General features: G+C 42.5%; 1 protein-coding gene across 1 annotated transcript in view; it reads left to right on the top strand.

The window, feature by feature from the left end:
- DSG2 (desmoglein 2) overlaps positions 1-13,611 on the top strand; it is a 50,502-nt gene extending 36,891 nt beyond the window's left edge. Inside the window, exons 10-15 of the mRNA XM_018039429.1 lie at positions 2,649-2,791; positions 3,087-3,314; positions 6,489-6,716; positions 8,484-8,605; positions 9,674-10,024; positions 11,723-13,611. Of these exons, the coding sequence (XP_017894918.1) occupies positions 2,649-2,791; positions 3,087-3,314; positions 6,489-6,716; positions 8,484-8,605; positions 9,674-10,024; positions 11,723-12,736 (2,086 nt within the window). The 3' untranslated portion in view covers positions 12,737-13,611. The remainder of the gene's footprint in view (positions 1-2,648; positions 2,792-3,086; positions 3,315-6,488; positions 6,717-8,483; positions 8,606-9,673; positions 10,025-11,722) is intronic.

Below are 25,749 nucleotides of genomic sequence, written 5' to 3'. Positions count from 1 at the left end.
ATTGTACCCATTCCGTAGCAGTGCCTTAGGTTTGCATGATCCATTCACATTTGCAAAGTGAGTTTACATCTTAGCTCTCAGAGCCTTGCCATCAAGAGATAACTCTACAGAGCTGTAATTTATGAAGCTCTGCTTACCTGTAGTTATTTAGTTGAAGTTAAGCTTCCCTGGTAGCTGAACTCTTAAAGAATCTCCTGCAGTGAAGGAGACCCTGGTTCAATTCCTGGGTTGGGAAGATTCCCTGGAGAAGGGATAGGCTACCCACTCCAGTATTCTTGAGCTTCCCTGGTGGCTCAAGACAATAAAGAATCCGCCTGCAATGTAGGAGACCTGGGTTTGATCCCTGGATTGGTAAGATCCCCTGGAGGAGGGCATGGCAACCCACTCCAATATTCTTGCCTGGAGAATCCCGATAGACAGAGAAGCCTGGTGGGTTTCAGTCCATGGGGTCACAAAGAGTCAGACACAACTGAGTCTCTAAGCACAGCACAGTACAAGAATCCTCACCTGCCACCCAAGATGACCGTCAGGGGGCACTGCAAGTATCCCGCTTGGTGTCGTTGAAGGTCTTGCAGTGGCTGACCAGGGGCAGGCGTGTGCTTCAGCACGTGCTCCTGATGTCTACAGCCTCTGGAATCCTGGATGTCCATCACGTGGCTCCTGTTTTCCTGCCGTCAATACCAGAGTTATTCGGTTGCTTCACTCTGCTTGGGCCCGTGTCCCTGGGTGCCAGCACTTCATGAAACACTGCCAACCATAGCAAGAATGGGGATATGGAGGAACCTTTTCAACAATCTCTTTTGTTTTGGAGCATCTCCTCATAGAATTCATCAGCCAATAGTAGCAAATGACCTTTTTCCAAAATAATATTAACAGTTTCCATTGTGTTTTCTGCAATGACTTTGGTGATCCTTTTTTGTGCAGCTTACCTTCAGGCACCAGTCCAGCTTCTCTTGAGTTTTGTAGCCTAATTTTTATTTCTGTGGCTCTAAACCTGAGGATGCACATTCCTAATGACTTCTCAGACTGTCTGCTGAGAGGCTTAAGTGTTCTGATTAATTACTCTCCAATAATACTGTGGCTGTCTACTGGAACTTCTATTTCCATCTACCTATTTAATTTTGGTTGGTGTTTTCAGTAAGAGTTATGACCATATCAAAAGATGATGTGCGCTACCTTGAAAAATAATGAACCATGTGTCTTCTCAAAAGTACCTTATTCTTTAGCATACAACTTTAGAAAGAGAGTGATCTTAAAGATTAAGTCAAACCTTATTTTACAGATAAGGAATGAGAGGCACAGCTAAGTGAAATAATTTTCCAGTATTCACCTAATTGAAATGTCGATGAGAACAGTAGAAGAAACACTCTCAACTTTGTCATGATTTACTTTAAGTGATTATCCATGTGCATCAGTCGTACGGATATTTGACATGACATGTGAGCCACCATCCTACCTTGAATGGTGTCTAATTTTAACAATAGGAAACAGAAAATTCCTTAAATGAGATCACACAAAGCATTCCATTGTGAAATGTGATTCTTAGCACTGTAGCTCTGTCTTGGTTATAAGTATAATGTGGGAAAACATTGAGCTCAGTTCAAGCTTTAAAATTCCAGCCATGAAATTCAAAAATATCTGTGACTATCCAAAGGTATCATCATTTACTGGTAAAATTATTAAAAGGCAGGAAAATTTAGTTCAAGTGTATAATTGGAATTTTTTATTGGTAACTATAAATAAATATTGCTGTATGTTAGCCACTCATTTTTGTATGCCTAAACTGCCACTTAATACAAAATAATAATCTGACTGCTTGAACCAAATACTCTATGTTTATTTAGTTTATGTTTGTATTTGGATACGTTTTAAACTCAATGGGATTAAATTAACATACGTTTGTGAAAACATACTATGAAAGTTCTACTTGCCTTCCTGAAGCTGTCTTTCCACTCTAATTTTCCTTTGCCTTGAGAGAAGAAAACCAGAAGTCACCTTATCAGCTTTGTTTTCACTTTTAGCTGTTTATAACCAAAAGAAGACTGTTGTTCCTAACAACCAACAATATCCTGCAAATTTATTTATTTATTTTTCAGTTGAAGGATAATTGCTTTACAGAATTTTATTGTTTTTTGTCAGACATCAACATGAATCAGCCATAGGTGTACATATGTCCAGCAAATTTAAAGCACTTCCATTTGAGGCACTGATTTTTTTAAAAAACTGTTTTTTTTAAATATTGATAATATGCGAAGAAACAATAGGATGTAAGGTGGCTTTTCTCCATGAGTTCTTGTTGGGTGACTTAAGTTATCCTCAAAAGGTGAACTCCAAATTTAAGGGACACTAGACTGAAAGCTGTAAGACAGGCTAAGAGCAACTCATAAACCTCCCAGGTGAGTAGGCAGGGGGTAGTTGCCCTTGCACACATGTCTGGGGTATGTTACAGAAATAAGGAGGATTCCAAAGTAGGTGTGATAAACAGAGGGGCTTTTAGGATAGTCTCAAGAAATTTTAAAACACTCCAAACATGCCTGTAGTAAGAACATATATAATAAACAGAAATTAAGCTTAAAAGTTATAGATATTAGTTTGTAGATAGTCTCAGTTTATCCAGAGTTCAGAATTAATTTCCTCTTTTCTAACAGATATGCCAAATTTGAAGATATAGACAATTGGATCTCTGTGAATTCTGCCACATCTGAAATTAAACTCGTGAAGATTCCTGATTATGAATCCAGATATGTCCAAAATGGTACATACACTGCAAAGATTTTGGCTATAACAGAAGGTAAGTTATTAAAGAAACATCTTTTCTTGGTTATATGTATTTAGATTTTATTTTCCAACCATGGAGACCTTTGTTTTGGCCTTATAGAAAGGTCACATGGGTAAACCTTCACATTTCTACATATTTAGTGGATTAAAAGACATTACTTGATCTGAATATGAAAGCACATCCAAGATAAGAAGTGTCCTAATTTGGATACTAGTTCTCCTTATGAAATTGACTAGAGAATTCAAACTGTGTCCATTTTGAGCAGTATGACCAAAGTGTACTTTTTTCTTTTTTTCCTATCTTTAAGAATATCCTAGAAAAACCATCACTGGCACTATTGTTATCAATGTTGAAGACATCAATGACAATTGTCCCACACTGGTCGACCCTGTGCAGACTGTCTGTGACTATGTGCCGTTCGTGAACGTGACTGCTCAGGACCTGGACGGACCCCAAAACAGCTGGCCTTTCAGTTTCTCTGTCATTGATAAACCAGCTGGAATGGCAGAAAGATGGAAAATAGTACGCCGAGAAGGTAAGCAAAAATCACTAGACTATATATTTAAATGTTAAACCTGATAGAAATCTATTTGCAAAGCAAAATCGTCATAATAACAGTTATTTATTTGCTTTGCATAAATTGTATTTCCAATACAGTCGAGTTTATAAAATGAAGTTCTAAAGTTCTGAACCTCAGGCATAGTGTCTTTGATCTGCCTAATGATAAATAATCTACCTGGAGGGAAAGAAGAAAAATGAATGTCTAATACCTTTTTTTTTAAATATTTATTTATTTATATCTTAGCTGTGGCATGCTAGATCTTCCTTGTGGTATGTCGACTCTCTAGTTATGGTGCCAGGCTCAGTAGTAGTTGTCAGGCTTCCCAGGTGGTGCTAGTGGTAAAGAACCCACCTGCCAATGCAGGAGACATAAGAGATATGGGTTTGATCCCTGGGTTGGGAAGATCCCCTGGAGGAGGGAATGGCAACCCACTCCAGTATTCTTGCCTGGAGAAATGGACAGAGGAGCCTGGTGGGCTACAGTCCATGGGGTCACAAAGAGTTGGACATGACTGAAGCGACATCAGGTGGACACTCACACGCAGTAGTTGTAGTGGGCTGGATCCTAGTTCCCAGACCAGGAGTCAAACCCACATCCCCTGCATTGCACTGTGGATTCTTAACCACTGGACCACCAGGGAAGTCCCCTCTAATATCTTAAAAAGTAGCTGGGTATTCCCCAAATCACTCTTGAAGTAGTTGTCTTATAAGCTTGAGGAGTACTTTGCCTTTCTAAGCACAGTAATCCTAGTAGATGCCGTCTAAAATTCTTGAGGTATGGTAATGATGATTCCATTAAAAATAACACTTGTGGAGTATATACCATGTGCCAGACACTCTGCTAACCCTTCTTTATCACATTTATTCCTTACCCCATACCATCATTCCCTGATCACAGCTGAGAGAATTTTGACTTAGGTAGAATTAGGTAGCTTGTCTGAAGTCACAGAGCTGGTGAGTGGTGGACATAACATGAAAAAGAAGGTATCTGTCCTTCTACCCCCATGCCAAAAGGACATGAGCATATATCCAAATCTTGGGACATACTCTTTTGTTGACATGTTCTTTTGGGTTTTGAATGCTGAAAAATAATCTCCAGAAGACTCTCTTGTTTTAAACAGTTGGTACTGAACTGAACTGAACTGATTCATTTCAGAAGAGTTTTAAACGTAATACCTCAATTTTTCTTAACTTACAAGTTTACTGGTTTTTTCAGTTCAGTTCAGTTGCTCAGTCGTGTCTGACTCTCTGCGACCCCATGAATCACAGCACACCAGGTCTCCCTGTCCATCACCAACTCCCGGAGTTCACTCAAACTCATATCCATCGAGTCAGTGATGCTATCCAGCCATCTCATCCTCTGTCGTCCCCTTCTCCTCCTGCCCCCAATCCCTCCCAGCATCAGGGTCTTTTCCAATGAGTCAACTCTTTGCATCAGGTCGCCAAAGTATTGGAGTTTCAGCCTCAGCATCAGTCCTTCCAAAGAACACCCAGGACTGGTCTCCTTTAGGATGGACTGGTTGTATCTCCTTGCAGTCCAAGGGACTTGCAAGAGTCTTCTCCAGCACCATAGTTCAAAAGCATCAATTCTTTGGCGCTCAGCTTTCTTCACAGTCCAACTCTCACATCCATACATGACCACTGGAAAAACCATAGCCTTGACTAGATGGACCTTTGTTGGCAAAGTAATGAACATAAAGCCACAGAGAGAGAGAATTATAAAGGATGTTTTTACAACAGTTGAAAAGTTTGAATATGAGTTATATGTTAGATATTATATCAATAATTAATTCTTAGAAGGGCTTAATATCCTTTGGTCTTAGAAGATATATGCTGAAGGAGGTCTTGAGATCTGCAGCTTACCTTAAAATAGAGGAGTGGGATGGGGAGGGAGATGGGAGGGAGGTTTAAAAGGGAAGGGATATACGTATACCTGTGGCTGATTCATGTTGAGGTTTGACAGAAAACAACAAAATTCTGTAAAGCAATTATCCTTCAATTAAAAAAAAAAGTGTGCTTGTAGAGAGATAGCATTGTTATGAAATGTAAACAATTCATGAAGAGTATATCAAAATTCATTGTATCAGTAATAGTCTTTCAAGTTTTCTGTAGAATTGAAATGTTTCAAAATTTCAAACATACCATGTTGGGAACAAAAAGGATGGAACAAGATTGGCCCATTCTTGAAAATGATTAAAGCTGGAGATGGGTACCATGAGGGTTAATTATGTTCTTTCCTTGATCACTCTCTGTTTGAAATTTGCCTTGATAAAGTTCTTTTAAGAAATGGTAGGATAGGAACGTCCCTGTTGGTCCAGTGGCTAAGACTCTGAGCTCCTGATCCAGGGAGGCCGGGTTCAATCCGTGCTCAAGGGAACTAGGCCACACAGGTCGCAGCTAAGAGTTCGCATGAAACACAACTAAAGATCCCAAATTCCACAATGAAGTTCAGAGATCCTGCAACTAAGACCCAGTGCAGCCAAATAAGTAATTATTTTAAACAGGAAAAACTAAATTTTAAAAAAATGGTCATTTGATGGAAATAGCATTTAACCCACCACTTATTTATCACTGTATCCCAGTAATGGAAAGAGTTCCTAGCATCAGATAGATTACACACATTTGTTAACATTAGTCATCATAAAAGGAAGGTGTGTTCAGAAATGGTGCTGTGATCTTCACCTGCATATTCGGACTAATCTCATCGAGCACACTGTGAATTCAACAGAGAAATTATGGAATAATAAAACTAACTGGAACTAAATATGGTTAGCAATTAAAGAATGTTTCTGTAGACTCAGGGATACAATAAACAAACTGATGGTTACCACTGGGGGAGGCTAGTGAGGAGGAACCAGGCAGGGGTAGGGGATTAAGAGGTACCATCTACTATGTTAAAATAAATAAGCTGCAAGGATATATTATATATCACAGGGGTTATAGCCAATATTTTACAATAACTGTAAATGGAGTATAACCTTTAAAAAGTGTGAATTGCAGTGTTGTATACCTGAAACTTATATAATATTGTAAATTAAATATACCTCAATAAATTGAAGAAAAAAAGAGAGACTGTTTCTGTAATTTAATCTTGCCCCTTTCTTGGTAACCACTCACTTTATTTCCTTTATTTTCTTGTCCCTTACAGATACCAGTGTGCTACTGCAACAAACCAAAAGACAGCATGGGACAAGTGAAATTCACTTCCGGATCGCAGATAGTCAAGGCTTCAGCTGTCCTGAAGAGCAGATCCTTAAACTCACAGTTTGCAATTGTGTGGAAGGCAGTGGCTGTGTAAACATGTGGGCTGACTCCTACGTTGGCTTGGGACCTGCAGCAATTGCACTCATAATTCTTGCCCTTCTGCTCTTGCTACGTAAGTATTTTAAAAGCCGAACGTTCCCTTTTGGGGGCCTTCCCAGGTGGCTCAGTGGTCAAAAATCTGCCTGCCAAGCAGGAGAGTCGCATTTGATTCCTGAGTCAGAAGGATCCCCTGGAGGAAGAATGACAACCCACTCCAGTATCCTTGCCTGGAAAATCCCATGGACAGTGGACCCCGGTCGGCTACGGTCCATGGGGCCGCGAAGAGCCGGACATAACTGAGCACTTCCTCTTTTAGTAATTTCTAGTGTCTTTTTAGGGTGTTTTTACTATTTTGTTACTATAGGACTCATTGATTTCTTTAGTTTTTCTGTAATCACACTAGAATGCTATTGAGGGTGAGAAGGGACACAAAGAATTGATCATTGATCAATGCACCAAAAGTTATCAGAGCTCTCTTCAGAATTTTGTTTTATAAAAATGTATCATTTCCTGATTTCAGTAACCAAGATTATTAGACATACGTTTCAACCTTGTGGGTGTCCCCACTTTGTTAAGCTCTGTGAGGGAGGTGGGTTATCTGTTCTTTCACACACAGTGCCTTGTGCGTGGAAAACTCTCAGAAAAGACTTGTTGCGTGGTTCAAGGTTATTTTACAAACTCATCTGATTCCCATCAGTTCTTGCTTTTTGCACACTTGACTCATCAGAGATCCACCTCCCCACAGGCTCTGCTTGGCTTACCCCTTCCCCTGCATCAACAGGAGCCAGACCCTCTGAGCACTTTCATGTTTCCCAGCAGTGACAACCATCCCATCCCTTCCTGCCTGCCCTCCAGTGCCCTCCAGTGACTTTGGGTTTCCCTTCATGGAAGAACAGAAGACTGCAGCCTGGGGTCACATGAAACCACTCCACTTGCCCACCGCTCATGGGCAGACAACCACCTCCAAGGCAGCCTCCACTATTTCTCTGTTAGAAGAGGGGTACATCCAAGCCATCAGTAGATGTGCAGTTGAATACACAGCACTCAACAGTTTGCAGTGCACTTTTATACCATCATCTGCATTTAATGGGTTAAAATACTGACCTGATGATAATGACTTGTCTCAGCTGACCAACCTGGGATTCCTTGCACGACCGTCTCACCTCAGATTTCCCAGGTTTAATGGGGTTTAGCAGACATGGCAGACACTTGATAAACATTTGCTGTCTTCAGTCTTTTTATTACACACAGTAACCATAGTCGGTGAAAGTATTAGTCACTCAGTTGTGTCTGACTGTTTGTGACCCCGTGGACTGTAGCCTGCCAGTCTCCTCTGTCCATAGAATTCTCCAGGCAAGAATACTAGAGTGGGTAGCCATTCCCTTCTCCAGGGGATCTTCCCCACCCAGGAATCAAACTCTGGTCCCCTGCAATGCAGGCAGATTCTTTACCTTTTGAGCCATTGTGGAAGCATATGTTAAAAATTAAAGTGGTTTTTTAAAAATTAAGCTAATAAATTGATTTTGATGATTTGGATAGTGTCAAATCCAGTCTTGATGTTCCACTGAGTGACCACAGACAGTGACCACAGTCTTTGTGATGGACAGGAACTCTGAATCTGTAAGACTCCCTCATTCTGCTTTTCAGCTTTGGTATGACTCACCCAAAACAGACTTGGTGAGTTTGGATCAGGGGAAGAAAAGAAAAACAGAAAAATAGGGCTATAAGTAAGTAAAGACTGAACTCTAGAAAGTGATATGCAAATTCCAAAACTATGCAAGATAAATTCAAAAATCTGTCAAGACTAACCTTCTCTGTGCTGGATTTTGTTTCTGTGCAGTTATACCACTTCTGTTGCTGGTGTGCCATTGTGGAAAGGGCGCCAAAGGCTTTACCCCCATCCCAGGTACCATAGAGATGCTGCATCCATGGAACAACGAGGGGGCGCCACCTGAAGACAAGGTCAGATAATCCAGTGTCAGTGGAATGTGTCTTCTTTTCTGCTTTAAAGGAGTCTTAGGAAGTGTCTCTGACATCACAGGTCATGAGAGTAAGCTAGTTCCTACAGATTTCATTCACGTGCCTTCGTTAAATACAGCCTACTTTGTATTTGTTGCCAGGGCAGCGTTGAGTTGGTTTTGCTCTACTGCCGCAGGTCCTGAGTTACAGAGAACGTGGACAGAGGGTCAGGTAGTGATGCCAGGAATGTAGAACAAATGCTAAAGTGAGCAAGAGTGTGTGGGAGTTTATGTAGGAAGATTTGTCCCAATATTTAAATGGGCAATCCTTCATAACCAGGTGCTTCTCCATTTCCAGTCCAAACAATACATAAGGTCCCCAGAGGTGCACCCACAGCACCAGGACAGTTGTAAAATGTTTCAAAATCCCCTTCGCTACCCACTTACTGGGCGTCCCAGGTGGCACTAGTGGTAAAGAACCTGCCTGCCAATGCAGGAGACATAAGAGATGCAGGTTCGATCCTAGGATGGGGAGGATCCCCTGGAGAAAGAAATGGCAACCCACTCCAGTATTCTGGCCTGGAGAGTCCCATGGACAGAGGAGCCTGGCAGGCTACCGTGCTTGGGGTTTCAAAGAGTCAAACATGACTGAAGTGACTTAGCACACAAGAGAATGAGAAGATAGAGCAGAGATCTTCAGAAGACTCAGAGAAGTCATTCAGACAAAGTTTTTACTGGGCAAATGTCTTACTCCCTTCATATGCTTGGGCTTCCCTGGTGGCTCAGATGGTAAAGAATCCGCCTGCGATGCAGGAGACCCAGGTTTGCTCTCTGGTGGGGAAGATCCCCTGGAGAAGGGAATGGCAACCCACTCCAGTATTCTGGCCTGGAGAATTCCATGGGCAGAGGAGCCTGGCAGGCTACAGTCTATGGGGTCACAGAGTGAGACACGACTGAGGTTGCAATGAGGGACTGACTAACAGTCTCACCGGCTCACTTAGCTCAGAACCTCACTTAGCTCAGACGGTCAGCGTACTGGCCGTCCATGACTCGATGGTATGTGCTCTCACAGGTGGTGGTGCCTCTTCTGGGCGCGGATGTCAGAGATGGTGCCGCGGTAGGCGCTGCGGTAGGCGCTGGGGTAGGCGGAGGTGTGACGGCCAAGGAAGCTATCGTGAAAGGAAGCAGCTCTGCCTCCTTTACCAAAGGGCAGCAGGAGATGTCCGAGGCGGAAGGCCGCTGGGAAGAATACAGAAGCCTCGTCTCAGGCGGGGCCACCCACGTCACTGGGACGACCGGGGCCATGGTGACCTCGGACACCTTCAGGGCCACGAGAGCCACGGGGGCAGCCAGAGAAGTGGCCGGAGCTCGGGCAGGCGCGGTGGCGGTGAACGAGGAGTTCCTGAGAAGTTACCTCACTGAGGTAAGCGTTGGTTTCTCTGTGTGGGAGAAGTTGCATCTATATGTGAATGTGATGTTATGAGGGGAATCGTTTTCTTGGGTCTAAATGGGACTGTGTTCCTTTGAAGAGGGTGCTTACAGGCAGTGAGGAAGGAGAGATGGGACCAAGTTAGTCCATTATGTGGTGGTGACAAGTGGCCTCACAGGTTTACTTCTCACCAGGGCGTCTTTCCCACAGTCATGCTTTTGCCATTCCGTGCAGCTCAGCTCAGGTTGTGCCCAGGAAGCTCTCGTCCTTGGGACGTGGAGAACAGAACAATGAGAACCCGGTTATTGCACCCCCTAAAGCCACGCCCACTCGTGTGTCATTGGCCAGAGCAGGTCACATGACCAGGCTGATGTAGGTGGGTCCGAAACTGTGGTCCTCTGCAGAGCCGGTAGGGTGGGAGGGGAGAGACTATGTAACCTAAAAAACAATCTACTAAGCCTGTTTAAGTGTTTTCTTTTGAAGGCAAGTACTTGGTTCACCGTTGCGGCAGTTTACATAAAATTAGGAGCAAGTTGCAGAAAAGATGATGCAATGCAGTCAGGAAGTTGATGACTAAAATTAGGAATTAGAAGCCTTTCTGGAGAACAGGATCATGCCTGGGCATGGGATGGGCAGAGTCAGATTGCTAGGGACCCAGTGGGCTTCCATAGAGGCCACTTTATTCCTGCCATCTCCTTTCTACATGGCCACAAAGTACCTGAGTGCTTCCCTGCTTTCTGCTTTCATCCCACCTGTCCACCCCCAAGTATCAGCTAGACCCCAAGGAGATAGTGGTTTGGTCAGTGTCAAGGAAAAGCACTTCTCATCCATTTTCTGTCTCATGGCCAGGCTCCATTCTGGTACCCTGTTTGTTTTATTTTAGTATCTTTTTCCCACTCTGCTCTAATCCTGCGTGAGTCAGTCTTAATTATGTATGTGTGCACAGCTTTCGATTGGGAAATAATTTCAAACTCATCTGGAAATTTGCAAGAATAATATAAAGTTTGAACTCCTATGTATGCTTTACTCAGGGCCCCTCGGATGGTGCTAGTGGTAAAGAACCTGTCTGCCAATGCAAGAGACATAGAGATGCAAATATGATCCCTGGGTTGGGAGGATCCCCTGGAGGAAGGCACGGCAACCCACTCCAGTTTTCTTGCCTGAGAATCCCATGGTCAGAGGAGCCTGGTGGGCTACAGTCTGTGGTGTTGCAAACAGACACAACTGAAGCGACTTAGCATGCACACACACATCCCAGATTACCCAAATGTTAGCGTTTTGCCACATTTGCTTGCTTTCTCTCTCACACGCACGCATGCACACACATCCTCTTAAATCACCATGGTACAGAGACTTAATAACAGATTCCATGTCTCAGTTTAGCCAATCATCCCAGTAATGTCTTTTATACCCGTTGTTTTCCCATCTCAGACCCACTCCAGGGTGCTGCTTTGCATTTACTTGTCATGGCCCTTGTTTCTCCTCTTAATCCGAAACCGTTCCCTCTGCCTTTCTCATCTATTAATACTATTTTAAGAATACAGGCCAATTGTGTGGTAGGATGTCCTTCAATTTGTGTTTCTCTGATGTTTCCTTCTAATTAGAGGTTTCACATTTTGAGCAGGAATCGAGAGTACTGTCCTTAAACGAAGTGTGTCACTGGTTATATGCCTGTTTCTCTTTCTGTTTCAGAAAGCAGCCTCTTACACCGAGGAAGATGACATCCACACAGCCAAAGATTGCCTTCTGGTTTATTCTCAGGAAGAAACGGAGTCTCTCCGGGGTTCCATCGGCTGCTGCAGTTTCATTGAAGGAGAGCTAGATGACCGCTTCTTAGATGACTTAGGATTGAAATTCAAGACCCTTGCTGAAGTTTGCTTGGGTCGAAAAATAGAGATGGATGCGGAAACTCAGAAGAGGGCAAAACCCGCAAGAGAAGCAGATGGGAAGGCGGTTTCACGGTCCCTCTATGAGCAAACCAGGCTTAACTCCGAGAATGCTTATGCCTCAGGTGGCAGCTTTCAGGGTCCCAAGCCTTTGCATGAGGCAGACACAGAGAAGGTAACTCAGGAAATAGTCAATGAAAGGTCTGTTATATCCGCTAGGCAGGCTCAAAAGGTCACTGCACCACTTCCTGATACACTGGCTTCCGGTAGCATGATAGTGACCGAAACGTCCTATGCCACGGGGCCCCCGAGTACAGTGGTCCTGGGCCCCCAACAGTCCCAGGGCCTGATCGTGACAGAGCGGGTCTACGCCCCAGCATCCACCCTAGGGAACCAGCAGTACGCTAGCGAGGGGCACGTGGTGGTCACCGAGAGGGTCATCCAACCCCATGGGGGCATGTCTGTCCCCCTGGAAGACACCCCGCCTCTGCCTGACGCTCACTATGTCATGGTGCAGGAAAGAGAGCGCTTCCTCACCCCCAGCTCCAGCCTGCAGCCCCTGCTGGCCGCGCCCAGTGTAGCCTTAGGTCAGAACGTGACAGTGACGGAAACAGTGCTGACGCCAGCCTCCGCTCTGCAATCTAATTACCAGATCCCTGCCGAAACCTCGGTAATGGCCAGAAGGACTGTGGCTTCTGCAGCTGGAGTCCCAGGTTCCCTGCCAGACTCAGGCTTAGAGGAGTCTAGTCATTCTAGTTACTCGGTAACCACGTCTTCCACCAGGGTCTCCAAGCAGAGCACCGTCCAGCAGTCCTCCTAAGCAGCCGTCAGCCACTCCAGAGTTTAGCCATCAGTGACTCATGTCATGTTCTTAAAGGACCTGGCTTTTCAGGAGCCTTGTAGGTGTAAGGGGCATACATCCTATGGGCCTCAAATTTTTCTCAGTCACTATTACTCAAAGAGCCTCACTGTCTCAGCTTCTAGGATTGCACTTCAGAGATACCCCAGGACTTCCTGAAGGGACAGAATGATGAAGCTGGTCTTAGGTGCCTTTGAGTGACTTATGGCCAAATAATACTCACCAAAAAAGTTAATTAGAGAGTAAATCTGGCTTCTGACATCAGATTCACAGTGTCTGTAGTGCATGAGCCTTCTGGTAGAGCCGTCCATAAAACTGAGTGGGTTCTTGGCCTGCCGTGTTAACATTTAACTTTGCTGTTCTGTGTTCCATACTTCTTGCACCTAGCAGATTACCAACAGCTTTTTTATCCAAAGATACTTGTATAGTCGGAATGACCTGTTTTGCTTGTTTGGATTCTTTAAAACTAGATGCCCTTCAATCCATGTAAGGTTAATTGAGTTTTGGAACATGATATGGTAAAACATTGTGTGTTCTGTGCATGTAAATGTGTGTATGTGTGTGTGTGTGTGTGTTATATGACCTAAAAAATAGCATCATTCCTTTTCTTTGTCTCTCAGTAATCATGAAAATATTAAATGCTTCAAGTTCAGTAGAATAATCCAGGGTGAAATTCATAAATATAAAATCACTTCATTTTTATAGCAATAATAGACTATTAAAAAAAACTCAGGATACATTATCTTCTAATTTAGTAAAACACAATAATCCATATGCACTGTGGTAAGAGCCCTTTTCACTGCTGTATATCCTCAAGTGCCTACCGTGGGTGCCAAGTCAATATGTATACAATTAGGCAACTTTTAGAATCCACTCTCTTTTTGTCTACGGTTGCAAAAAAATATTGGAAGTCCTTATAATTGCTGTAATTTTGAGTTTGAAATTATGATTTATTCCATGTCTCAAAGTCATTGGCTAATTGGCCATGGCTGACTACGTGGACTATTGAATATTGTAGAGCTGACCTGCATTTCTACAGCATCTTACCTTTCTTTCCGAAAAGTGATCTGGATGTTTTGGCCAAATAAATAGATTGTATTTTTATTCCTCCTTGAAGAAATGATCCATTTCAAGTTTCAAAGTGTAAGTGCCTATCAGTCATCAATTATATATTCTCCACAACAAAATAATTTCCATAAAATTTAAAGGCTTACATATAATTTAAAGGTATATTTTACTAGGAAAATGAAATCTCAAAAAACTCATTTTATAGCATGTTAAAAAAAATATTGATGACCTGTGTTATGCAAAAGATTTATACTTTTCTACTCCTACTAATATGTACAAAGAAAAAGCAAATATTTTTATACACCTTAAACCTGTGGCCAAAATGAAGGTCTCTCTTTGATACTCTAAATTTTGTACTCTCTACTTGTAATTATTGTAGCTTTTGTCTTTGCGTTATAGACTTAGTAATTATTGTGTGCCAGGTCTGCCACAAGACCATCATTACTGTGTGAACTTGTGAATGTGACCTGCATACGCCAAGCAAAACCTGGTCTTAAACTTCCTGTAAAGTCATCATATTTTCTAGATGATTTTCTTTGTTTCTGAAAGGGTGATAATTTGTATTAGTTTTTACATTTGTCCTACAGAAGAAACATTATATTTGTATGTATATCAACAAAATATTTAAATAAAAAGATGATCTTTGTGCAACCCTCTGCCTGTATCTTTTTATTGGCCCCATCATATTTTACAAGAAATACAACTCATCGTTAGGGAGGAGGCAGGTGTTTGTGGACCTTGGTATTTTAATTATTAACAGAACTGCTTACATCCTGCTCAGCCAGACTCCCTGGAAGAATATATTTCTCTTCCTAAGTAGGGTAGAACACAGAAGGCCTGTCTGAAACTTGAGTCTCAGATCAATAATGAATAGTATTTTTAGTGTAAATTATGTCCCATAGGTAAAAAAATTACCTTTTTTCTGAAATTCAAATTTAACAGGGAGCTTTGTATTTCTATTTGCCAAGTGTGGGAACCTTGTTCTAAGGGGCTGAGGTTTACTCTCTCCCCAGAAAGTAACAGTTGACCCCAAGAGATGAAATCATTCAACTGATGTAGACAGGCTGTTTTAATTGCTTATAGCTTACAAGAGAAAAGATGAGTTTCTGCCTATACTGAAGTGTCATATCAGTAAGTGTTTCATAACACAGGTGTGTCAACACATCCTGAAGTGTGAAGCCTGCTCTGCTGTAACCCCCGGACTCCTATTCCGAGTGTCACATGGGAGCAATTCTTCATTGATTTCATGAAACGCTACAGACATATGCCGTTCACCATGACATCAAAATTTATACAGTAAACATATCAAGTGTCATCTAGAAATGAGGGGTTTTCACAGAACAACTATCAGTTAAATATTCCTTAACACAAATTTCTCTGTTTCACTATATTGGTGTATCTAAAATCCTCTGTATGCTTATTGATTTTTTGTCTACTTTTTCTATTAATTGTTGAGAGAGAGAAAGTTACACTCACCAGTTGATTGTGGTTTTCCCTGTTTCCTCTTTCTTTCTGTTTATTTCTTAACAATACTTTGAAACTTGTTACACCTGTGTTATTAGATACAAATACATTTAGAATTATTGTCTCCGAAGAATTAACTCATGGAAGGTCTTTTCTCTGGTTATATTTTTTGTCTTGAATCTACTTTTCCTAATATTAATGTCACCACACCAGCTTCCTGAAGCCTACTGTTAGCATGGTGCATTTTTTTGACCCTTCTACTTTATATTTCTATGTGTGATTCTTGTAAACATCATACAGGTAGATCTTGCTTTCTTATGGAAAATGTTAATCTACTTAACAGCAGTTATTCACATGGATGACTTTTTGTTTTCTCTTGATCCCGTCTGTCCTTTTATTTCTTTGCCCCTTTTCTGCCTTCTTTTGTGTGCGGTGTGTTCTAGAATTCCACTCATGGTTCTTCTACTCACCTTTCAACTATACTTCTTTGCATTTATTTTAATAACTCTTTGCTCTTGTGGAAATCTAACTAAAACCAAAATCTCCTGCCAACCTAGAAAAACTGTCACAAAAATAGAAAACAGTTTTATTACGGAATAAGCACCAAGTCAGAATGCGATGAGCGTCACAGGCAACACATAAGGAAACTGCAAAGACGGAAAGAAATCTCTCCACCAGGCAGACACAACTGATTACATACTTGTTCACAAAATAAATGATAGGTTGTCCTCAAGCAAGGCTCCGGCACCGTTTTCATACACAGCTCATCTTACATTCAACTGATAACTGAAGTGGCCATTGTGTGTGTTGATGACCTTTATCCAAAGAAATAAAACTTCTAATATTAGCTAACGATTTGGAGCCAGGCATCAGGTGGCACTAGTGATAAAAAGAACCCGTCTGTGAGTACAGGTAGATGGCAGAGACAAGGGTTTGATCCTTGGGTCCGGAAGATGCCCTGGAGGGGGGCATGGCAACCACTCCAGTATTCTTGCCTGGAGAATCCCACTGACAGAGAAGCCTGGAGGGCTGCAGTCCATGGGGCCGCAAAGAGTTGGGCACAACTGAAATGAAAGCACACACCCATGGAGGAGAGAAAAGGGTCCTTACTTCCTTGATGTTCAAAGAGATGGCTCCCAAGTCCTTGAGAAAGATAGCCCTGCTTGTAAAGCTGGCAAGAGGCTCACTTAGTTTTTAAAAGATCAATATACCATCCAAACGGGGCAGAGAAAGAATTAACGATGACAAGTTTTCTAAAGAGGATTCAGGGAAGATATATTTCCTTTTTGCATCAGGAAAATTCCATTTTTTCATTTTTAAGATTTCTGCTTGCTCTTAAATTCTAGGGCTGCACTGTAAGTGGCAAATGACTAACAACAACGCAAGTACAGACCATTTTTATCATTGTGGAAAGGTTTCTGGCACCATAGCTCTAGAATTACAGTCTGCATCTTTACTGTCGTCTGCCTTCAAATATTCTACTTCATGATGTGCATAAGCTTTGAACTTTCACTTTGTGGATTTTGAAAGTCACTAGTCTCTGAGCTTCACACCCATACTGTCATTCAGAGACCCTCGAACGTGGTCTCTTCCATCCCCCACCCCTTCCTTTATACACCTCAGTGACTGTTAGGCATCATTGGCGTGAAGATTCTGAAACTCCATCAAGCCCATTTATGAGTGGAAATGGACTCAAAAGTTCACAGATTACAGAAGCACAACACACCCAGGAATCGAGTGGAGAAAATGAGGAATATACCCCTTATAAATCCACACACACCTGGAGTTGTCGATTCTCCAGATGTCCCTTCGTGTTATTCTCTGCCCTTCCTCGCCTGTTTTAACAACAGGTGCTTCACCAGGCATCCTTGCCCCCTGGCTTGTAGATGGGTTCCGCCAGTGCAAGACATTGGCTGGAGATTGGAGAGGAAGAAAAATAGGATCCGGGCATTTCTTCCCCGTCTCCTACTTCCTGCACCAGCCAGGCGTCTCTCTACCACAGCAACTCCCTGGCTGACTTCCCTTCTGCATCTGGAGGTCTGCTGGTGTGACCGTCTCCTCCTCAAATGTCACCAGACTTGAAGTACTGGACCATCCCATGAGGATTCCCCCACCTGCCCCACCTTTGGTATTTGATGCACTAAACCCCCCTCACGTCTGTCTGCCTCCCAAGGGGACACTCACTGACTCAGGATTCAGCAACTAAATGATGATTCGTTTGTAAAGTCATAAGAGGGACTTCCCTGGTGGTCCAGTGGTTAAGAATCAGCCTTGCGATGCAGAGGACTCTCAGGTTTGACCTGGGCAGGGAGCTAAGATCCTACTTGCCGCAGAGCTACTGAGCCTGCGGCCAAAACTGGAGAGTCTGCATGTGCCAAAATGGGGAGATGCCACACGACACAAAGACCCAGTATAGCCAAACTAATTAACAAAAGATCTTAAGAATTCCTGTTTTAATACTATTAATATCAGTCGTCTTGCACTGCCAATACAAGCACCTCAGACTGGGGGGCTTAAACCATAGACATTTACCTTCTCACACATCTAGAGGCCAGAAGTCTAATATGATATCAGCAGGGTTGGTTACTTCTGAGGCCTCTTTTCTTAGCTTGAAGACAGCTATCCTCCCCTATATCTTTACTCTGTATGTGTCTATGTCCAAATTTTTCTTATAAGGACCATGGTTATACTGAATTAGGCCCATCCTGATGACCTCATTGTAACTTAACTACCGTATTTTAACTTAGCTCCACATGTAGTCACATTCCGTGGTTCTAAGAACCAGGATTTCAACAGATGAACTTTGAGGGGACAGAACTCAGCTGGTAACATCCAGTAAACAAACAGCATGCATGCATGCTCTGTCCCTTCAGTCATGTCTGGGTCTTTGTGACCCCATGGACTGGAGCCCGCCAGACTCCTCCATCCATGGGATTTTCCAGGCAGGGATACTGAAGTGGGTTGCCACGTCCTCCTCCAGGGGATCTTACCGACCCAGGGATCAAGCCCGTGTCTCCTGTGACTGCTGAGTTGGAGGCAGAATCTTTATTTGCTGAGCCATGGGGGAAGCAGTAAACAGACTTAGCCTGAAAAGCTGCACTGTTTTTTTCCCCATGTAATCCAGGAGTTTCTTCATCCAACTATTTGGTTAATAATTAACACAGATTGCTTGAAACAGTAATAAAATTTAAAGCTGGCTTGAAAGTAGCCTGAATGAAGAGACTACAAAGTATCTATTGAATCTTTAGAGAAAACTTCAAAGGCAATCAAAGCAAAAGTACATTTGTAATATGTACAGGTTCCAGAGTCCAAGACCTACGATTGTGGACACCCCAGTCCAGTGGCATCAGACACGGGCTTTATGTAGAAAATTTCTGCTTCCTCAGAGGTTGTCGCAGCACCACGAATGACTCTTCAGCTAATCGAGGGGAAGCACAATGATCCCTTCCCATGGAACCCATTCTAAGGATTAATTTTTTTTTTCACTTGCTTCTAAGGCCCATACATAGCTCATGGGGCCTTTTTCTCTTGTAGTCCAAATTTAGATCAGTACAAATACTCTCCCTCTATCTTGCCTTCTAGTTTTACAAAATGATGTGCATTCAGTCACTCAATCATGTCCAACTCTTTGCGGCCCCCTGGACTGTAGCCCAACAGCCTCCTCTGCCCATGGGATTCTCCAGGCAAGAATACTGGAGTGGGTTACCATTTCCTTCTCCAGGGGACCTTCCCAACCCAGGGATCAAACCCTGGGTCTCCTGCTTGGCGTATGCATTCTATACCACTGCGCCAACCGGGAATCCCACTATAGTCACTATGCTGTGATAAATCATGATGGAAAAGAATATGTAAAAAGAATGTGCGTATATATGTGTGTGTATGTGTAACAGAATCACTTCGCTGCACAGCAGTAACCAACACATTGTAAACCAATTATATTTCAATTAAAAATATATTTTTAAAAATCCACATTGGAAGATTAGCTAATTAGCACAAGGGATAGAAGTTTGTTAATTGATGAAGTAAGTAGTAAGTCAATCTTAAGAGAGATCAACCCTGAATATTCACTGGAAGGACTGATGCTGAAGCTGAAACTCCAGTATTTTGGTTATCTGACTGTGAACAGATGAATCATTGGAAAAGTCCCTGATGCTGGGAAAGATTGAAAGCAGAAGGAGAAGAGGGCATCAGAGGATGAGATGGCTAGATGGCATCACCGATGCAATGAACATGAACTTGGGCAAACTCCAGGAGACGGTGAGGGACAGGGAGGCCCGGCATGCTGCAGTCCATGGGGTTGCAAAGAGCTGGATGTGACTGGGCGTTTGAACAGTCACAAGTGGTTTTGAGACTGGCGATTGCTGAGACATTGGGTACATCACCCCCCAGCATGCAGATCCATGAAGGAAGCATGAGAATACGGAGGCTCCAAGACTCTGATGGGTCCACTGAAGCACTGGAGTTTCACCAGCCGTGTGTCCTTCTCCTTCTGGGAGATTCCCACCACCTGGCCAAACACAATGCTGGCTCGTCCCGTCATCTGAACACAATTCCGTCCACCTTTCATCAACTGCTAGTCAGAAGGGTTAGGGCAAAGAGTAGAAATGCCCTGAGTTACAAAATCAGGTTGTTTGACTTTCTGTGCATGTCTGCTAATAAATATTTGTACATTTTGTCGACTTGGTTTAATGTTTACTTGCTTTGTAATAAACCCTTGGTATGGCCCCCTTATTACCTCCAACTAGCAGAAATATCAATATTTAAAATCTTAAAAAGTTGTCATTTGCTAAACAGAATTTTCATTTAATCCAGTTATTTTTCTTTGCAGATGTACTACTGCCTAGGTTCAATCTCTTTTCTCTATCACTCCAATTTTCTCACTTTTAAAGTATTATTTTACCAAAATGTTTTTATTGTATTATATGTACTCTGTTGGGGAATAAAAGGCAAAATACAGATTAAAGAAGCAAAAGACAAACTATTTTGTTTATATTAATCTTGTTTCTTATCCCTATCCGCCCTAGGAATTGAGATCACTGAAGGCAGGAATGGGCCTTTTTGATGTGTCTTCTCACGATACACTCAAACAACTGTGAATTTTGAAAATCCAACAAAATTTTGAAAGTGGATTTCCTGAACCTTTGTGTTCTATGATGTCACTGTCTCATCTGTCCGTCCTTCATTCAACTTGCAACCTCTAACTTGCTGCATCCCAAACCCAAGTTTGTTCTCACTGTAGAGTCTTCTCAGTAAATTCTGAGAAGGGACCAGGGGGTTCTGATATAAAGAGAACTATGGGGACTTCTCTGGAGGTTCAGTAGTTAAGACTTTGCCTTCCAATGCAGCAGGGGCAGGTCTAGGTTAGGGCAGAGAGTAGAAATGCTGGTGCTGGTCGGGGAGCTACGATCTCACACACCTTGGGGCCAAAAAACCAAAACATAAAACAGAAGCAATATTACAATGAATAAAGACTTTTAAAACGGTCCATATCAAAAAATCTTTTTAAAAACACTATGAAGGCTTTAGTGCAGAGTGGAAACTGTTTGCAATGACTCAGCAAGTCTGTTTATTTCAGAGTTTCTTTCTATAATCTGGTTACTTAGATGGTCAAGACATTTTACTCACTGTATTAAAGACCCGTTTCATTGTTCTGTCCTTTTACCCACGGCTGACACTGGGATGGAACCCAGATGTCCTGCTTCCCTTCATCTACTGCATTCAGCTTCTTCTAGCAGGAAGTGGTTTCACAACGCTTTGAGTTGGACCCAGTTAGAGTACTCTCCCGTTTTGTTATTCCCAACCTCTCCAAGGACCACACCTACCATCGCCCCAGTTTTACAGGACTCTTTCTCAGAGGAAAACTACTGGGGTGAGAAGCGAAAAACATGCCTTGGAGTACTGCTATGAGAAGGTGAAAAAACACACAAAGGACAAACACCATAAACCCTTCTTAAATTACTCTTAATAGATGAAGCCCAAGCTGAGTTGGCTTAGCACTCAATTATGTGTACATTCACCTAGTGGTAGATCACATGTTTCTCCGTCTGGAGATCCTCTGGACCACAGAAGGAGATGGAATAGCAGAAGCAAAATGACCTAATGCTCAAAAACCATTCAGTTCAGTTCAGTTCAGTCACTCAGTTATGTCCAACTCTTTGCGACCCCATGAATCGCAGCCACCAGGCCTCCCTGTCCATCACCAACTCCCAGAGTTTACCCAAACTCATGTTCATTGAGTCGGTGATGCCATCTAACCATCTCATCCTCTGTCATCCCCTTTTCCTCCTACCTTCAATCTTTCCCAGCATCAGGGTCTTTTCAAATGAGTCAGCTTACCACAGTATTTATTGGAATAAATAAATACTGGTGTTATATGCATCTTGGCCACAGGATGGCACTATGCATGCAGTAACGGAGGCAAAGTCAATCAGTCCCAAAATCAGGCTGGGGAAAAAATTAAGCAATGTATGGATGCAATGTCAAAAACGACAGAATGATCTCTGTTCGTTTCCAAGGCAAACCATTCAATATTATAGTAATCCAAGTCTATGCCCCAACTAGTAATGCTGAAGAAGCTGAAGTTGAATGGTTCTATGAAGACTTACAATACCTTCTAGAACTAACACCGAAAAAAGATATCCTTTCTATTACAGGGGACTGGAATGCAAAAGTAAGAAGTCAAAAGATACCTGGAATAACAGGTAAATTTGGCCTTGGAGTACAAAACGAAGCAGGTCAAAGGCTAACAGAGTTTTACCAAGAGAACGCACTGGTCATAGCAAACACACTCTTCCAAAAAGACAAGAGAATACTCTATATATGGACATCACCAGATGGTCAATACCGAAATCAGATTGGTTACATTCTTTGCAGCCAAAGATAGAGAACCTCTATACAGTCAACAAAAACAAGACTGGGAGCTGACTGTGGCTCAGATCATGAACTCCTTATTGCCAAATTCAGCTTGAAATTGAAGAAAGTAGGGAAAACTGCATTCAGGTATGACCTAAATCAAATCCCTTTCAATTATACAATGGAAGTGAGAAATAGATTTAAGGGAATAGATACCGTAGAAAGAGTGCCTGAAGAACTGTGGATGGAAGTTCATGACATTGTATAAGAGGCAGTGATCAAGACCATCCCCAAGAAAAAGAAATGCAAAGAGGCAAAATGGTTGTCTGAGGAGGCCTTACAAATAGCTGAGAAAAGACGCAAAAAGCAAAGGAAAAAAGGAAAGATATACTCACTTGAATACAGAGTTCCAAAGAATAGCAAGAAGAGATAAGAAAGCCTTCTTCAATGATCAATGCAAAGAAATAGAGAGAAACAATAGAATGGGGAAGACTAGAGATCTCTTCAAGAAAATCAGAGACACCAAGGGAACATGTCATGCAAAGATGGACACAATTAAGGACAGAAATGGTACAGTCCTAATAGAAGACATTAAGAAGAAGTGGCAAGAATACACAGAAGAACTATACAAAAAAAGATCTTCATGACCCAGATAACCATGATGGTGTGATCACTCACCTAGAGCCAGACATTCTGGAATTTGAAATCAAGAGGGCCTTAGGAGGCATCACCATGAACAAAGCTAGTGGAGGTGATGGAATTCTAGTTAAGTTATTTCAAATCCTAAAAGATAATGCTGTGAAAGCGCTGCACTCAATATGCCAGCACATTTGGAAAACTCAGCAGTGGCCACAGGACTGGAAAAGGTCCGTTTTCATTCCAATCCCAAAGAAAGGCAATGCTAAAGAATGTTCAAACTACTGCACAATTGCACTCATCTCACATGCTAGCAAAGTAATGCTCAAAATTCTCCAAGCCAGGCTTCAACAGTACGTGAACCGTGAACTTCCAGATATTCAAGCTGGATTTAGAAAAGGCAGAGAAACCAGAGATCAAATTGCCAACACCCTTTGGATCACAGAAAAAGCAAGAGAGTTCAAGAAAAATATCTACTTCTGCTTTACTGACTATACCAAAGCCTTTGACTGTGTGGATCACAACAGACTATGGAAAATTCTTAAAGAGATGAGAATACCAGACCACCTGGCTTGCCTCCTAAGAAATCCGTATGCAGGTCAAGAAGCAACAGTTAGAACTGGACATGGAACAGACTGGTTCCAAATCTGGAAAGGAGTATGTCAAGGCTGTATATTGTCACCCTGCTTATTTAACTTATAGTCAGGGTTCAGTTCAGTTCAGTTCAGTTCAGTCGCTCAGTCATGTCCGACTCTTTGCGACCCCATGAATTGCAGCACACCTGTCCATCACCAACTCCTGGAGTTCACTCAAACTCATGTCCATTGAGTCAGTGATGCCATCCAGCCATCTCATCCTCTGTCATCCCCTTCTCCTGCCCCCAATCCCTCCCAGCATCAGAGTCTTTTCCAACGAGTCAACTCTTCACATGAGGTGGCCAAAGTACTGGAGTTTCAGCTTTAGCATCATTCCTTCCAAAGATATTCCGGGTACATCATGCTAAATGCTGGGCTGGATGAAGCACAAGCTGGAATCAAGATTGCCAGTAACCTCAGATATGCAGATGACACCACCCTTATGGCAGAAAGAGAAGAACTAAAGAGCCACTTGATGAAAGTGAAAGAGGAGAGTGAGAAAGTTGGCTTAAAACTCAGCATTCAGAAAATGAAGGGCAAGGCATCTGGTCCCATTGCTTCTTGGCAAATGGATGAGGAAACAATGGAAACAGTGACAGATTTTATTTTTTAGGCTTCAAAATCACTTGCAGATGGTGTCTGCAGCCACGAAATTAAAAGACACTTGCTCCTTGGAAGAAAAGCTATGACCAACCTAGACAGTGTATTCAAAAGCAGAGACATTACTTTGCCAACAAAGGTCCATCTAGTCAAAGCTATGGTTTTTCCAGTACTCATGTATGGATGTGAGAGTTAGACTATAAAGAAAGCTGAGTGCCGAAGAATTGATGCTTTTGGACTGTGGTGTTGGAGAAGACTCTTGAGAGTCCCTTGGACTGCAAGGAGATCAAACCAGTCCATCCTAAAGGAAATTAGTCCTGAATATTCATTGGAAGGACTGATGCTGAAGCTGAATCTCCAATACTTTGGCCACTTGATGGGAAGAACTGACTCATTTGAAAAGACTCTGATGCTGGGAAAGGTTGAAGGTGGGAGAAGAAGGAGACAACAGAGGATGAGATTGCTGGATGACATCACCGACTTGATGGACATGGGTTTGAGTAGGCTCCAGGAGTTGGTGATGGACAGGGAAGCCTGGCATGCTGCAGTCCATGGGGTCACAAAGAGTTGGACATGACTGAGCAACTGAACTGAACTGAATAAGTTCATTAGCAATGCAAACACACAAATGCCCCTACCTGCCTTTGCTTGCTAACTGTGTGTAAAGTGTGATCTCCTTCAAAAGTGCCTGGGTTCTAATGAGGTGGATGAAACTGGAGCCTATTATACAGAGTGAAGTAAGCCAGAAAGAAAAACACCAATGCAGTATACTAACACATATATATGGAATTTAGAAAGACGGTAACGATAACCCTGTATGCGAGAGAGCAAAAGAGACACAGATGTATAGAACAGTCTTTTGGACTCTGTGGGAGAGGGAGAGGGTGGGATGATTTGAGAGAATGGCATTGAAACATGTATAATACCATATAAGAAACAAATCACCAGTCTAGGTTCGATGCAGGATACAGGATGCTTGGGACTGGTGCACTGGGATGACCCAGAGAGATGGCTGGGGAGGGAGGTGGGAGGCGGGGTTCAGGACTGGGAACACGTGTACACCCATGGTGGATTCATGTTGATGTATGGCAAAACCAATACAGTATTGTAAAGTTAAAAAAAAAAAAAAGAAATGCCTGGGAAATGAGGCCCAGCTTATGGAAGTCTGACAAAACTTGTAGGCTCCTTTGGTGTCAAAATACAAAATTCCTTTTGGAAGGTCAGTCATGGGATTTTGGTTCTTTTAAAAACGCTGCACTTTGGAGGACAGATTGGCCAATGGATTTACAAATAACACATTCAGCCTGGTGGACTGATTTTAAGAAGAGATGTTGACTTTTTCTGCAAAACAAGATTCAATTAAACCAACATTTGTCATCTTCGCACGATGTGCACAGCATTGTTTAGTGACTTAAAGTTTATTCAAAGGTGAGACCCAGACTTTGCCCTTCAAGGGCCCACACAGTAGTGGAGGTGCTGGTTACTAACACCTTATTCTGAAAACCAAGACGGTCTGTAACAAACAAGACTTCAAAGATAGAAAGCCCCAAAGCTGCTGGGCAAGATTAATTCTTCTGTGAGGTTGGGGGTGGGAACATTTAAAGAGCCTTCTGAGAGAGGAGGGCTTTTCATGAAAAGTAAGGATTGAGTAAGAAGGATCAGCTGGACCAGAGGCTCATCTCACAGAGCTGTGGGTGGTTAGTGTTTGGGAAATGCCGT

Source organism: Capra hircus, chromosome 24, assembly GCF_001704415.2.
Source record: "Capra hircus breed San Clemente chromosome 24, ASM170441v1, whole genome shotgun sequence".
NCBI classification, from domain to species: domain Eukaryota; kingdom Metazoa; phylum Chordata; class Mammalia; order Artiodactyla; family Bovidae; genus Capra; species Capra hircus.
The sequence above is the reverse complement of the archived record's forward strand: the minus strand, read 5'-3'. Positions and strand labels throughout refer to the sequence as shown.